Source organism: Sceloporus occidentalis, unplaced genomic scaffold (genome assembly GCF_023333645.1).
Source record: "Sceloporus occidentalis isolate IW3139 unplaced genomic scaffold, rSceOcc1.0.p SCAF_5, whole genome shotgun sequence".
Classification (NCBI taxonomy): domain Eukaryota; kingdom Metazoa; phylum Chordata; class Lepidosauria; order Squamata; family Phrynosomatidae; genus Sceloporus; species Sceloporus occidentalis.
In genome coordinates, this window is record NW_028316985.1 from 3,227,585 (window position 1) to 3,244,210 (window position 16,626).

The window sequence follows — 16,626 nt, forward strand, 5'->3', positions numbered from 1 at the left end:
ACTTGATATCTTTGTACGCAAAGCGTATGCTCTGTCCCAAGACACAGATACTCAGCTTGGGAAAATTTACACTATTTGCGTTTGGCAGCTGAGTTTTGTCAGAAAGGATTGATTCCTGGTGCTTGTAAATCGGAAGATGCAAGCAGCATAATTTGTCTTTGGTTTTGAAAAGCTGTGTTAACCTTAAGCCAGGCAATCACAACAGAAGTGCCTGTTTCTTTCCATAGCCATATAGGCACACATACAGTCACATTATAATAGAATCATAGGAAGAGACCCCAAGGGCCATCCAGTCAAACCTCCTGCTTTACAGGAAGACACAATCCAAGCACTCCCAAAAGATGGCCATCCAGATTCTGTTTAAAAACCTCCAATGAAGCTAACTCTTGCTCTCCAAGACATCATATTCCAGTGTCAAACATCTCTAACTATCAGGAAGTTCTTTCTAATGTTTAGGTGGAATCTCTTTCCCTGTAATGTGAATCCATAGCTCTATGTCTTACTCTCTGGAGCAACAGAAAGCAAACTTGCTCTGTCCTCAGTATGACATAGAATCATAGAATCGTAGAGTTGGAAGAGACCGCAAGGGCCATCCAGTCCAACCCCCTGCCATGCAGGAAATCTCAATCAAAGCATACCCGACAGATGGCCATCCAGCCTCTGCTTAAAGACCTCCGGGGAAGGAGACTCCACTACACTCTGAGGAAGGAGTTTGTTCCACTGTTGAACAGCCCTTACTGTCAGGAAGTTCCTCCTAATATTGAGGTGGAATCTCTTTTCCTGCAGCTTGCATCCATTGTTCGGGGTCCTGTTCTCTGGAGCAGGAGAAAACAAGCTTGCTCCCTCCTCAACATGACATCCCTTCAAATATTTAAACAGGGCTATCATATCACCTCTTAACCTTCTTTTCTCCAGGCTAAACATCCCCAGCTCCCTAAGTCGTTCCTCGTAGGGCATGGTTTCCAGAACCTTCACCATTTTGGTCGCCCTCCTTTGGACACATGGCTCCAGTTTCTCAATGTCCTTTTTTAATTGTGGTGCCCAGAACTGGACACAATATTCCAGGTGGGGCCTGACCAGAGCAGAATAGAGTGGCACTATTACTTCCCTTGATCTATACACTATACTTTTATTGATGCAGCCTAAAATTGCATTGGCCTTTTTAGCTGGCGCATCACACTGTTGACTCATGTTCAACTTGTGGTCTACTTGGACTCCTAGATCCCTTTCGCACATAGTTTCATTCAGCCAGGTGTCCCCCATCCTATATCTGTGCATTTCATTTTTCCGCCGTAAGCACAGTACCTTACATTTCTCCATATTGAAATTAATTTTGTTAGGTTTGGCCCAGCTTTCTAATTTGTTCAGGTCATCTTGAATTTTGATCCTGTCCTCTGGGGTATTAGCTACTCCTCCTCATTTGGTGTCATCTGCAAATTTGATAAGTATGCCCCTAATTCTGTTATCCTAGTCATTGATAAAGATGTCTTTATGCCTTAGGGCAGCCTCCCCAAATCCAGGAGCCTGCAGATAGTTTGGTCTATTACTTTTATAATATAATCTCCAACCAGAATGGTCTGTGAGATATTGTGGCTTGTAGTCCAGCATATCTGGAGGCTGATGGGTTGAGGAAGCTTGTTTTAGAGGTCAAACAATCCAAATATAAGAGTGCTAGCATGATAATATTTCATCCTGTGAACTTCAGACATCACTGAAGTTGTTGTTATGTGTCTTTAAGTCATTTCCAAGTTACGGCAACCCTAAGGCCACAGGGTTTTCTTGGTGGGTATGCTCATTTGGAACCTATCTTGGTGTTCCTATCTGGCCACAGCAGAAACTAGAACAGTTAATGGTATACCTGGAAATCTTAAGATCGGGGTGCCCCAGAACATGAAAGGTGCTGACAGGTTAGTTTCTTATGACAGTAGGAGTTCTATAATATTTGCATTCTCCTCACTAGGTGGAACAGAACTGGGCAACGCTACAAGGAGGTGAGATGACCATCCAAACGACACAGGCTTCTGAAGCTACGCAGGCAGTGGCATCTCTGGCAGAGGCGGCAGTGGCAGCATCACAAGAAATGCAGCAAGGTGCAACAGTCACAATGGCGCTCAACAGGTATGTTGGGAACACATAGTCTTGGAAAAAGCTGAGAGGGAGGGTGGAGGAGAGACTTTAAACAAACCTGAAACCTGGACCAGGAGTCAAATTGAGGCATTTCACTTCTTGGTTCTGCTGTGGTGAGCAATTCCTTGCTATCTACAGTTATTCCCTATTTGGGAAAAAAGCCTGTAAAAAAGATGGATGACAGAAAATAGGCCCTAAAATACAGCAAAATGTCAATAGTGTTGCTTGCCTTGTCCTGTCCTAAAGAAACAAGATGGCTGGGACTCGAACACTGGAACATCCCATATGGCAGGAGTATAACATGAATGGTGGCCCCTCTGGTATCGGGATTGCACTATGGAAGGGGGCAAAATAAGGTCATTGCCCTCAATAAGAATCCCTTCCTCCAATGAACTTTTCCTTCAAATTTCTACCATTACAGTAACTTAAAACTTCATTCAAGCATTTAGAAATCGGTTCAGGCATCCAAAGAAAAGGAGCAAGCAAAGTGATCTAGGGAATTTGAACACAATAAATAGAAGAGTTGCAGGTTTGGATGATTTCCAGTGTCTGACATTCTGCAGTGCTAGAAATTTGGGGGAAATATCATTGCCGGGGGGGGGGGGTTCTCATTTGGGCAATGCCCTCATTTTGCCACTCCCTGTAGCTACATCTGTGCTCATGACATGACCCTGCCCTGCCACACATAAATATTCAGTAACAATATTCTCTTGCCTGCTTGTGAAACTGACCTTGGAGATCAGCTTTTAAGCTGCAGCCACTGTGGAGCGACAACATACTGGCCACTCTGCTGTGAGGGAAATGCAGCTCTGTTTTCAGGCTCATTCTGATGGTAGCAGATTAATTATGTCCCTTGGGGTTTTGTTAACAAGCCTCTGAGCACCTGAGCCACCTTGAGTGAACATTATGTGTATGTGTGTGTGAGAGAGAAAGAGTCGGTGTGGCTACCTGTAGGTAGCTCAAATAAAGCTAGGAGGAAACCGCATTTAGAAGTCTGAAAGAGATAAGAGAGAAATAACTCTTTCCAGAGTGGATGGGGAGGCATTCTTATTGTTAATAGTGGTAGTAGGTGTATGTACGTATGAACCTGTCAGGGATTTGAAGGGTTAAAACACAGCACACAGGGAAATGTTTGATGTGTATGTGTTTGATCATGAGCATTCAGCAGAAGGACAAGGTTGATCAGCACAGCTGATGCTCATTGGCTCAAGGACACTTTAGTGGCTAGGTGCACATAGCCATGGATGATGAAACCACCTGGCTGGATTGCACAGGGGACACTTGTCATGGTTACACACAGGAACTCACTGGGTTTGGGAGACCACATGGTCTGGAGTCTATATAAACCCGGGGGTTGCAAGTGATAGTGTGTGGGTTTGTAGTAGGAGTTGGTTTGGTATGGTTTGGAGTTTTGGAGATCTGTACTTGTATTATAGCACTGTGAATAAAGAGCACGTCGGGAGACTTTGCTTCTCTGGTGGTTTATCAGTAGAAGTCTTGCATCGCTTTGCTGAGTGTCCCCGGAGGTTCCTGCATTGCTTCAGTTCCTGGAAGACATCCAGTTGCTGTTATCTCAACTGCTTTTGGAGCCGCACTTCAGCTTCCAAAATTGTTAGCTCTGCTACAAAGGACTGATTTAACCCCAGGACTCGTCGGAGTTGCTTGACAGTGGTTGTTGGACCCCAGCAGTTGCGCTGACAGAACCATCTTTTTCCTAATCCTGGGCTCAAATAGCTTAGATCATAGAATCATAGAGTTGGAAGAGACCGCAAGGGCCATCCAGCCCAACCCCCTGCCATGCAGGAAATCTAAATCAAAGCATACCTGACAGATGGCTATCCAGCCTCTGTCTGAAGATCTCCAAGGAAGGAGACTCTACCACTCTCTGGGGGAGTGTGTTCAGTTGTCGAACAGCCCTTACTGTCAGGAAGTTCTTCCTAATGTTGAGGTGGAATCTCTTTTCTTGTAGCTTGCGTCTATTGTTCCGGGTTCTGTTCTCTGGAGCAGCAGAAAACAAGTTAGCTCCCCCCCCTCAGTATGACACCCCTTCAAGTATTTAAACAGGGCTATCATATCACTTCTTAACCTTCTCTTCTCCAGGCTAAAGATACCCAGCTCAATAAGTCATTCCTCATAGGGCATGGTTTCCAGACCCTTCATCATTTTAATCGCCCTCCTTTGGACATACTCCAGTTTCTCAACATCTTTTTTAAATTGTGGTGCCCATAACTGGACACAGTATTCCAGGTGGGGCCTGACTAGAGCAGAATAGAGTGGCACTATTACTTCCCTTGATCTAGACACTATACTTTTGTTGATGCAGCCTAAAATCGCATTGGCCTTGTTAGTTGCCGCATCACACTGTTGACTCATGTTCAGTTTGGGGTCTACTTGGACTCCTAGATCCCTTTCACACATATAACTTTCGTTCAGCCAGGTCCCCCATCCTATATCTGTGCATTTCATTTTTCCGCCCTAAGCGCAGTACCTTACATTTCTCCGTATTGAAATTAATTTTGTTAGCTTTGGCCCAGCTTTCTAATTTGTTCAGGTCATCTTGAATTTTGATCCTGTCCTCTGGGGTATTAGCTACTCCTCCTAATTTGGTGTCATCTGCAAATTTGATAAGTATATCCCCAATTCTGTCATCCAAGTCATTGATAAAGATGTTGAATAGCACTGCATCCAGGACAGAACCCTGTGGGATCCCACTGGTCACTTCTCTCCAGGATGAATAGGAGCCATTGTTGAGCACCCTTTGGGTTTGGCCGGTCAACCAATTACAAATCCATGTAACAGTTACATTGTCTAGCCCACATTTCACTAGCTTGTTTGCAAGAATGTCATGGGGAACTTTGTCAAAGGCCTTACTGAAATCAAGATATACTATATCCACAGCATTCCCTTCATCTACCAAGCTGGTAATTTTATCAAAAAAAGAGATTAAATTAGTCTGGCGTGACTTGTTTCTCTGAAACCCATGTTGACTTTTTGTGATTATGGAATTGCCTTCTAGATGTTCACAGGCTCTCTGTTTAATGATCTGTTCTAGAAACTTTCCTGATATAGATGTCAGACCAACTGGATGATAATTGTTGGGATCCTCTTTCCCCTCTTTTTGAAGATGGGGACAACGTTTGCCCTCCTCCAGTCTGCTGCCAATTCTCCTGTTCTCCAGGAGTTCTCAAAGATTTTTGCCAATGGCTCCGATATTACATTTGCCAGTTCTTTTAGTACCCTTGGATGTAGTTCATCTGGTCCTAGAGACTTATATTCATTTAGATTAGCCAGGTGTTCCTGTACTATCTCTTTACCTATTCTGTGCTGAAATTCCCCCATTCTGTCCTGTGTTCCATTATCCTCAGGTTGAGCACCCTTTGCCTTTTCTGAGAAGACTGAAACAAAGAAAGTGTTGAGTAATCTTGTCTTTTCTCTGTCCCTTGTTAGCATTTTGACATCTTCTCCATGCAGTGGCCCTACCATTTCCTTCTTCTTTCTTTTGCTGCGGATATACCCCAAAAGCCCTTTTTGTTGTTCTTAACCTCTCAAGCAAGCCTGAGTTCATTCTGGCTTACAAAGTTTACAAAGGCTAAAACAGATACAGCTAAAGAAAGAAAAGAAAATATGGCCGTTTGAGTAACCTTTTCTGTCACACTGGCTCACTTCCCACCATAGTCCCCTTATTCCAGTACTTACCATTATTCCCCCATGTTCTCCCCTTATCATCAAAATTAAATTGTTAGGCAGTATTCATTTTAACAAATTCACTATCCTATCTTTTGTTTGATCAGAATGCTTTAGGGCCTGCTTTTCACACTCTTTGCTTTTCCTGGTATATATCCTATTTATTCCCACTGTTCAGTATGGTCACAGGAGGGTGCGAGTTGATTCCCAGCTTTGTTTACAAGAAGAGACTCTTCAGGAAGGCAATGTGTCCTTGCAACTTCCACAAAAACTCATAGTTTAGGGATCTGTTACTCAAAATTGGTGGTCCCTGGACCAGTGCCATTCCTTGGAGAATTACCTGGAAAGAAAGAAACAATTGTTTACTATGGGCACAAGTATGGTACTAGTCCAAGGACCCCTACAAGGCACGTTACAACAAATAGATTAAGAAGCACTGGTTTAGGGGACACAGTGCCCTTCTCTGAATGGACTCTTGTGGTCCACTACCTTCCTAAGTTTCCTTTTCTCTTGGATCACAGTAAGCTTGGTTAAAATAAGGTTTCTCTAACTTTTGTGTGTGAATGTGGACTTGGGTTCCTCTCCCCTACACACACACACACACACACACACACACAATGGGCCTAACCACCACATTTTCAGATTAGCATCCAAAATTATAACCTAGAAGTGATCAGAATTTTTTTTCTGGAGGTTTGGGCCTGTTTTCAGGTTGAAAATTCAGGGATGTTAAGAAGGGAACAACCCTATTTGAGTGGCTTGGGGGAAGGGACATTTTTGCACCTGAGATTTAAAAAAATATATGTTGAGAAGGTCCAGCAGATTGGGGCCGTATGTGGGCTTCCTTTCCTCCTGTGCCTGCTATCAGCCAGCAAGAGCCTTGTGGGCTCCCTGGTTACTGTGAGTTCAGGCATTGCTGTTTTCATACTCCATTTTAAGATGCATCTTTGAGAATACAAGGAGTCACCCTTTATGCCATGAGTGAGCAACTGTGGGAGGCTAGGGGCCAACATTAGCACAGCCCCACCATAAGCCCCACTGGGGGAATTTTTTTTCCCGTTTCCCCCCCCCCCCCCCATGCTTAGGGATTGGAAGTAGTATTTTGCCATGTTTGTAGGCTCCCCTAGGTCATTTTAGTTGCAGAAGACACCTTTTTTCAGGACCCTTTTAGGCCTAGGAGGCATTTTTGGGCAAAAATAATTATTTCACAAAATAATTTTGACTCATGCAAGGCCAAAGAGCCCCCAAAAATGTCCCCAAGGGAACATATACAGCCTATAGGTTGCTCTTTGCCTACCCCTGCCTTATGCTGATCATTGGTTGGCTTATACTGTGCTCTATTCAGTAGCAGCTGTTTGGTCTTCCTTACGCTGAAACCTTTCCTAGCACTTATACTTGCTGTATTGATTGATCTATTAATTTATATGCTAGGGCAGGGATGGATACTCTCTGGAAGCCAAAAGGGGACATGCTTTCTGTGGAGCTATGGAGGGTGCTAAAATCTCATGATTGCCATTTTTGCAGATCAGCAATAATGTTTTGTCCCTTTTAGCTGCCTTTGAAACAGAACATAAACAACAATATTGTTACAGGGTAGGGAGTCCCTGAAACAGCCCAGTTGGGCCCCAACTAGGGCTTTTTTGGCTGAATATTATGGGGGATTGGGGCACTTTGGAGGACCCAAGGACCATGTGGGAGTCTGCAGAGGGCTGTGGGCAGCCTGTGTGTGGCCTGGTTTTCCCTCCTTTTCTCAGGATTGAACTTGGAACCTTATGCACACAATATATGTGTTCTGCTTTGTATCCTTCTCATTTTTGGTGAGCTCTTCTTCTTCCCCTCCACATGTGTCTTACAGTGAAGCAGCTGCCCACGCCGTAGCCACGCTTGCGGAAGCCACCCTTCAAGGTGGAGGCCAGATTGTCTTGTCTGGTGAAACTGCAGCAGCTGTCGGCGCACTCACTGGGGTTCAAGATGCGAACGGTAGGCAGACAAAGATAGGTAATTGTATTTCTTGATCCCTGTCTAAACTTTCTGGGTCTGGCAGATGGGGTGCAACATTTCCAGTGGTCCATTTCTCAGCTTGACCTGAATGTTTTGTTACTTACTTGTCTTTAAAAAATAAAAATAAGGACCTGATTGACTTTGTAGTTGAGACAGGAGAGCTCTGGTTACCAAAAGTATACTGTGATGGGCTATTGTTAACCAGGTTCTGTTTTTATATTTTGTTTTTTGTTAGTGTGCATTCAGAGGGGGTCAGGATGTAATTTTGGGACTCTAGGGGGGCATAATTCAATGATGGGACCTATGTGTAACACATAAAAGTTTCAGTGCTGGCACTACCATTGAGTATTGAGGCCTTCACCTCAGGTGCCAGGTATTGAGGATCATTAGTGGTGGCCTCCCTGCTGTTTCTCCTGAAGTCCTTTACTGTTCCTATTTTTGGAGAAAACAGCTCTGTATACACATTACCTGTCCACAAACCTCTAAAGTGGCCTGCTCTCCTTGGGGTGTGTTGGAGGATGTTGTCTAATCACCAGGGTTGAAGAGCAATTGGACTGTCATATTCACTTGCTTCTTCTGTTCATGGAATAGGAAAGAGGTGCCATTTTGACCTTTGCCTCAGGGTCAAATGTCTTGGGCCAGCCCCAGGAAGGTCCCAATTTCAGTCCCCACTTTCTCAAGTAAGAACCAGGTAGCAGGAGGTGATAGGAGATAGCTGCCGCCATTCAGAGGAATCAAAAGGATGCTCTTGATGGACCAGGAGGCTTTTGCAATATAAGAAAGTTTTATATGACTCCCTGCATACTGTTCCCAAAGCTGCCTCTGCTCCCTGCGCCAACCTTGGGGCACATAAAAACCATAGAAATATGTGCAGCTCTCAGTTTGCTTTGTTGTTGCATTTCTTCTCCCTTCCCAAGAGCCCAGGGTTCTTTACCACTGGTAAACAAACCATTTGATGTACATTCAACAACATATCTCAAATAGACAAGCCAACTATTTCACTAAACAGTCTGCCTTAGCAGAATAAAATAATAATAAATAATAAAACTTTAATTTATATCCCCCTTTTTGTTACCACAATCAAAGGGGTATACAACCTTTAAAAAATACAGTATATACAATTCCCCCTCCTTAAAAAAGGATTAAACAATTCTATTCATTAAAATTACAAATGATAAAATCTAAAAACAATAATACAATAATAAAATAAGGGTGGGCAGAATCTTCGCTTATATATATATATATGTCTGTGGGGGGAGCGTTACATGGCCGAGTTTCTATTCTGGGAAGGCCTGCCGGAAAAGATCCGTCTTGACAGCTTTCTTGAAGCTCTCTAGGTTGGTAATTTGACGGATCTCGTCCGGAAGGCCATTCCATAAAGTGGGAGCAATCGCGGAAAAAGTCTTCTGGGAGGTTGCCATCAATCTGGTCTTTGTGGACTGCAACAAATTCCTCCCAGAGGATCTGAGGGTGCGGGGCAGATTATATGGAAGGAGGTGATCCCTTAAGCAGAAGAGTGCTAGGGAATGACTTCCTCAACAAGAAGGTCTTAGCAGTGTCTTCAGGGTGTATATAAAGCAAGGCTGAGGTAGGCCACAATCAAGGGGGCACTGAGCAAGAAGATCTTGTTGCCCTGTTTGCCCCAGCTTCACCTGTCTAGTGTGTTCCCATAGGGAAAGGATGTGTATAGGATGTTTAGAGCCATACTGGGAACAGATTTTGGAAGAGATGCAATTCAGAGTGCTGGTTATGACTAGATCCAGTCTATCTAAAAGACTGTGTCACCCTACATCAGCCTGCCTGAGTTTTAAGATCTTTTGGAAAGGGCTTTGTCTCAGTCCCACAACCATCACAGGCATGTTTCATGATGACATGGGAGAGGGCTGACATGGGAGAGGGCCTTCTTGGTGGCTGCTCCCGGGCTGTGGAGCTCTTTCCCCCAGGAGGATTCCCCTCTTTGCGCTCTTTCCTTTTTATTTAGGAAAGCCTTTGTCTCTTAACTCACTGTAGCAGAAGGGTCTTTTAATGGGGTGTGCCTGGATTTACCTTTTGTGCTCTGTTTCAAATGTGTTTTAAATTGTCTTAACTTTTATGTTTTAATAGAATTGTTTATTTCGCTGTATTTTAAATTTTTCTATCAACGAGATTTTAACTGACAATTTAATTTTACAGTGTCTGACTTTTATTTGACTGTAGTTTTTTGTGGGTTTTTCGGGCTATGTGGCTATGCTCTAGCAGAGTTTTTTTCTGACGTTTCACCAGCATCTGTGGCTAGCATCTTCAGATAATGCTTTGCCTGGAAAAATTGGGTGGATATATACTGTGTGAGCCTGGAAATGCTGGAGTGATTTGCATGTGTGAACCTGCATTCCCAGGCTCACACAGTATATATGCACCCAATTTTTCCAGGCAAAGCATTCTCTGAAGATGCCAACCACAGATGCTGGCAAAACGTTGGAAAGAAACTCTGCTAGAATATGGCCACATAGCCTGAAAAACCCACCCAAAAATATGGATGCTGGCCATGAAAGCCTTTGACTTTACATTTTATTTGACTCGTCACTCAGAGCCAGTGTGGCATAGTGGAGATCAGGATTGAAATCCTTTCCCAGCCATGGAAATCTATTAAGTGATCTTAGGCAAGTCACATTCTCTCAGTCTCAGAGGGGAAGGCAAAGGCAAACCCACTTGAACAAATTGTGCCAAGAAAATCCCTTGGTAGGTAGGGTATCATAAATCAGAAATAACTTGAAGGCACAGAACAACAACAATCAATCAAATCTTTCTTCCCAGCGCCTTGACTTCAGACCTGACAGATTAGTACTGATGGGGAAATAATGGTGAAACATCTTTAGGGACTTGATAGGCACTGTGAATAATTCTAGCCTTGAGTTCTAGCACCAGCTGTAGCACTGAAAGAAGCCACAGCTGTTTTCTTCTGCACCTCTGTCCTACATCCCTGGCATTGCTCTACCCTTTCACCTTTTGGCTCTAGGGTGACCAAGTATAATTCTGGAGCCAAATGTGGCCCCCAAGCCTGTTGCTGTGGCCCTCAACTCCTCTTGGCTGTTCCTCAGACTGACCTTTTTTTCTATCTCCCTTCAAAAAAGGGTGACTTGCCTCTCCATGCCCTGCACTAGTTAACATTAAAACATTAAAAAACAAAACCATTTTCAAAACCAGATGGGGACATCTGGCCACTCCTGATTTCTTGTTAGTTTCTTAACATTTTTGGAGGTCCATGGGCCCTGAGAGACTGCCAGACCCACTGTAGGTGCCCACCCACATTTTAATTGCTTTAACATCCGGCGGTATCAAAGCTCTGTGCCTCTGGCTAAGCTGTTCTTGAAAGTGTGGTGCCATTTTTAGTTTTCTTATGTAATGGTTAGAGCTTTCCCTTTTTAGAGTCAGGTCAGGAGACTTGGGAGCATGGTTGCTATCCCTCCTTACCTCCACCTGCCTGAATAGAGGGCACTGCCCAGCTATCAGTGAACCCACATCTGCTGTGGTGCCACATCTGTTGCATTTGGGATTTTCATTTCTAGCCAAACCATTTGTCGTCCACAGCCTCCCATGCCTTCCCTTTGACTTCCGAGAAAGGATCTGCCTGGTTTTAAGCCCGCTAGCTTCCCAGCCTAGCCAGCCAGGGAGGCCTTGGCAGTGTGGGGCTCGATTGGCATACAGGATTAAGGGGGGAATGATGCAATTAGTCCCATTGGCTACCAGGTGGACAAGAGCAGTGGCGGGGGAAGAGTCTTAGCAGGCCGTGGAATTAACCAGCTAATTCATTATGCCCTAGACATAAGCAAATGGGCTTGTTAACCATCCAGTTGCACATCCTCTGATGCATCTTTTTCATCTTAGCAAGAGCTTTACAGTGCTCTCTAAACCTGCAAGAAAACAGCCTTATCTGTTTCCTGTGTTCATGTCATCCAGCTGTTTTTCTCCAAACCCAGTCACAGAGGGAGTGGGAGGCAGCACCCAGAGACAGTGAAGGCAACAACAAAGAAGGAATTTCATCAGGGATTGCTTCTTAGCAGGTTGTGTGATAAGTAACGACAGCTGAAACTCTCTCTTCTGTAAACCCTTTCAAAGTACAGAAGCCCTCTCTAGTTTTCAATCTGGCAAGCCTAAGTGTGGGGACTCTGAAGATTTCGATGGGCTTAGAAAGCTCCCAAGGTTGCAAACTTCCAACCTTGGCTTTACGTTGAGGTTTACTAAAAGAAGTACTTTGGTTTGTTGTTGTTGTTGTTAACCACCTTTGAGTCAATCTCAACACATGATGTGACCCTATGGATGAGACATCTTCAAGACTCCGTATCTTCCACTGCTTTTCTTAGTTCTTGCCGATTCATACTCGTGACCTCTAATAGAGTCCATCCATCTGGTGCCTAGTCTTTCTCTCTTTCTTCTGCCCTCTACCTTTCCTAGCCTTGTTGTTTTTTCTAATGAGTCCTGCCTTCTCATGATGTGGCCAAGGTACGACAGTCTCAGCCTCATCTTGGCTTCCAGGGAAGTCTCAGGCCTGATCTATTCAAGGACCCATTTATTTGGTGGTGGGTTTTTTTTTTGGGGGGGGGGGGTGTCCATGCTATCCTCAGCACTCATCTCCTGCACCACATCTCAAATGAGTTTGTTTTCTTTTTATCTGTTTTCTTAGTTGTCCAACTCTCGCACTCATACATGGTAATGGGGAATACAGTTGCTTGTATGATTCTAACTTTTGTGCTTAGTTGTATATCTTTACTCTTTCAGATCTTTTCTAGTTCTTTCATAGCCGCCCTCCCCATTCTTAGTTTTCTCCTGATTTCTTGACTGCAGTCCCTGCTCTGATCTATGTTTAATCCAAGGTATAGGGAGTACTTCGGTACCCTCCGAAAAACACTCCCATCAGTGCACATATTCCGTCTGTCTCCCTGTTGTCTTCCAGCTCCTAGCCCAGCCGCTCTTCCCTCCCTTCCTCCCTGCTGGGAGTCCTGACATCCTCTCCCATTATCCAGCTGCTGAATCTGTTCCTTCCAGCTGTCACAGGCAGTGGCCTCACGGTATTTGCCAAGTGCAGGGCTCTTTTACCTTCCACGTGGCCTGAATTAGGGGAGGGAATGGACAGGAGGGACTGGGATCTGTTTAAAAATTAAAGCTGATTACAAGGCATTAACGTTGCATTTAAAAGAAGAGATGGCCGTCCTCTGGTGCTCATTGCCACAGCAATATGTTCCCTTCTGTGTTCTGTGCCAAAGAATAGCAGGCTGTATAATGGGAGGAGGAGAAGCCAGCAGCCATTTTGGGCTTCTGCAAACAAGAAGCCTCCAAAGGAGCATAGCGCTTTGGGACCATCTCTTAATGCTGAAAAGCTCTGTTCCCGTTTCACAATGTTTTTTTCTGCTTACCTATTTTGCAGATCATATTCTGATTGTACAACCCTGCCCTTACATGAAATCTGCCAGTTGGCCATTGTAGTGCAGTACTGTCTACTCTGACTGGCGTCCTCCCTCTAAGGCTTTTCGTCAGCTTTTTAATTGAGCCTTCTTTAACTGGAGACAGCAAGACACTGACACTGAGCATGGGACCTTTTTTGTGTAAAGCAAGAATGGGCAAAGTACAGTCATAGGAATGGAGGTAAACCCGCCAAGACTCACTGGGGGCTTCATCGCTTTCAGATTCCCTGGACGGCTCTTTTTCTGGCCAAACAAAGATTGAAAGGTATATAGCCTTTCTTGGAACACCCCAACAACTTCAAGAGTGGCAATTTACTAGTTTGCAAATAAGGATGTAAACCTTTGACTATTTTGTCCTCACATGTAAAGAATAATAATAGAATCTTAGACTTGGAAGGGTCATCAAATACAATCCCTTGCCACAACAAAAACACTTCAAAAAGATGTCCATCCACCCTCTTTTTAAAGACCTTCGAAGAAGAGAGTCCACTACCCTTCAAGACAGTCTGTCCCACTGTTGAACAGCTCTTACAGTCAATAAGTTCTTCCTAAAATGTTTTAGGTGGAATCTTTTTTCTTGCAATTAGAATCCACTATTCATGTTCTTGTTATGGAGCAGCAGAAAACAAGTTCAACCATCTTCTGCAGGACATTCCTTCAGATGTTTAAATATGACTATCCTGTCACTTCTAATTTTTCTCTTATCCAAGATAAACATAACCTGCTTCCTCGGATGTTCCTCGTAAGGCTTGGTTTTCAGCCCTTTCATCAGCTTGGTTGCCCTTCTTTGGACATGTTCCACTTGTCAGTATCTATCATTTTCCCCCCACTGGAAGAAAATGATTATTTCTGCAAAGTTTGCTTCCAGTATTTACACATTACGAAGTGTTTGGAAAAAGCTATTCTGTGCAGAAATACATGTAGTTATTGTGTGAAAATATGTACACCCAACTCATTTCCAGAAACGCTCGATTTTTTGTACAAAATGTTTTTTTGTGTGTGTGAAAAAAGGCACCATTTGTATCCCCCCCCCCCCCCCCAAATAAAGTGTTTGTGGAAGCAGTGATTTTTGAGTGAAAAATGTGGATTTTGGCACAAAAGGCTCAGCTGTCAGGAAACATTGACTGAGGCTGTATTCCATATGTATTTTCAGATATATTATTAGGGTCATAAGGACTAAGGAGCTCCCTCCTTTTAAAATGTTTTAACTGTCAGCTGAGGTTGTTGAAATGTGGAATTTTGCACCAGATCCTGCATTTTGTGGGCAGCAGAATTGCAACAAAATTGAACCCTTTTAATTGGTGCTGAAGAATCTTAATCCAAAGGTGCAAAGCATCTTTGATCCCCATAATTAAGGTTTAGCAATGACATTTAGGAATGACTGGACCCACCAAGCCATGACTGGCTTCATTGCAGTGCTGAATCATGCAGCCCCCTGCTCTGTTTTTAGTTTTCTGGCTTTATCCTCTTTGGACCGGACACCTTTGAAATCCTCTACAGCTTACAACATGTAGTGGTCAGCTGTTTCCTAACAAGACAGGAGAAGCAGTGGCCCCCTGTTCCCAGGTGTAGGAGTATGAGGCTATTAGGCCCCCACTTACTCAGATGCCGGGAAGGGAAATCTCCCTTTTCTAAAAAAAACAGCACTCGATGAAGTCTGCATTTTGTGAATTTGTCTTCTGCACCAACCCTGTCAGGCAGGTTGCTTTGGGTGGTTCATATATAATGCATAAGCCTTTCATTCTCCGGTTGCTGCACAGAGGAGAAAGGATAATGGCAGCCATTTACGCTGAGAGAGGAGCTGTTGGAGGTCAAGGAAGGGAGTTTTATTTCTGTCTTTGGCTGGGGAGGGTCAAATGAGGGCATTGCACCCCTAGTAAGAATATTCCTTCATTCTCTAAATTTCTAACATCACACTGACTTAAAGTTCAATTGAGCATTTAGAGACAGTTTAGACAACCAAAGGAAGGGATAAAATCTGCAAAACCCCAACACTGGTATTTTACTAAAACATTGTACAGTGGTCCTTCCATATTCACTGGGGTTAGGGGTGAAGGACCCCTATGAATGTGGAAAAACCGCAAATAAAAATCCAGTATTTTTTTAAGAGAACACCTCTCTAGGAATCCCCAGGTCCTCCAGAGCAACTTTCTGGTCAACATCTGCCAGAAGTTGATCATAGAATCATGGTGGAGGACTTAGAAATGCTTAGAGAAGTGTTCTGTCTAGGAACTTCCAGGTTCTCCAGCACAACTCTATGGTCAATGTCTGGTAGAGTTGCGCTGGAGGACCTAAAGATTCCTAGAGAGAACGTATTAAGCAAAACCGCAAATAGTCAAAGCCACAAAAGTCAAAGCCACAGATGTCGAGGGCCAACTATCCAGGTACAAGGAATGCTTTCCACGCATGTCTGCTTTGTATGCTTAAGAACCCAACTTTGTTGTATTACCCCTGTGTGTGAAAAGCCATTTTCAGCCTTGACATATGTACAGTACTGACATCATATTCAGTGATTCATCAAAAAAAAAAAAAAAAAAAAAGGAAATGTATGGAAGGAATGTATGCAGTTTTATATATGTGCATTTTTTAAATGCATTTTAAAAAAGGAAATGGAGCAACTTTGGCTTTTGACGATAACTAAAGGAATTTCAAGTGGACAGTTTTGTCACAAATTTGCAGAGAATTTGCAGAGCAAACAGTGCATTTAATACCATTTATTAGCTTTGTTAACTTTGAAATCACTGCAATGGAATGACTGACACAATATTACTAGTGACCGTTACTTATTTCACACACCTGTTTTTCATGGGGCAGACATCACATTTGAAACTGATTTGCTTTTTTGGAAGCTTCACCAAATAGGCTGATTCCACACCACACACATGTAGCAGAACACATTATTTGTGCATTATTTTTATCTTTCCCTATAAAAACATCTTTCCACAAAAATTTATTTGATCACATCTAATGCCCAATTCACACTCCTTTCTTCCTAACCTTAATTTTTGTATCTGTGCTGCCCCAGTGAAGATTGTCTTACTGCAGTCTTGGTCTGTGCCAAAAATACAACCCCTAAAGAGCACCTGGCAGAAAGAAGTGACTTACCCCTGGCCTATTGTGTAGATATTCTTCTTCTAGATGCCCAAAATGAAACCAAAAACCTTGGAGAGACCAGATGCCCAGTTCTGGTTTTGATAATTATATTATTTTTTCCAGTGTTAACAGTGTAGGGGAGGGGCTGTTGGCCTTTTAAAAAGGTGAATTGCCTTTTGTAGGGAGCAGAAAGAGTGGCCACAGGCTACAAAAACAGCCTGGGCCCCCCATGTAGCCCCAGGGCAATGTGTGTCTCACCTAAGTTGTCATTGTGTACCTTCAA

General features: G+C 43.5%; 1 protein-coding gene across 9 annotated transcripts in view; it reads left to right on the top strand.

Annotated features, from left to right (window-relative positions):
• Window positions 1–16,626, top strand: part of NRF1 (nuclear respiratory factor 1) — a 90,354-nt gene that overhangs the window by 54,072 nt on the left and 19,656 nt on the right. For 5 of the 9 annotated variants that reach the window (XM_089527395.1, XM_089527402.1, XM_089527400.1 and 2 more), the window contains 2 exons: window positions 1,961–2,118; window positions 7,667–7,809. In XM_089527395.1, the coding sequence (XP_089383521.1) occupies window positions 1,961–2,118; window positions 7,667–7,809 (301 nt within the window). Of the gene's footprint in view, window positions 1–1,960; window positions 2,119–7,666; window positions 7,810–13,213; window positions 14,319–16,626 lie in introns of those variants that run through there. The other 4 variants (XM_089527399.1, XM_089527401.1, XM_089527403.1 and 1 more) reach the window with 3 other exon arrangements.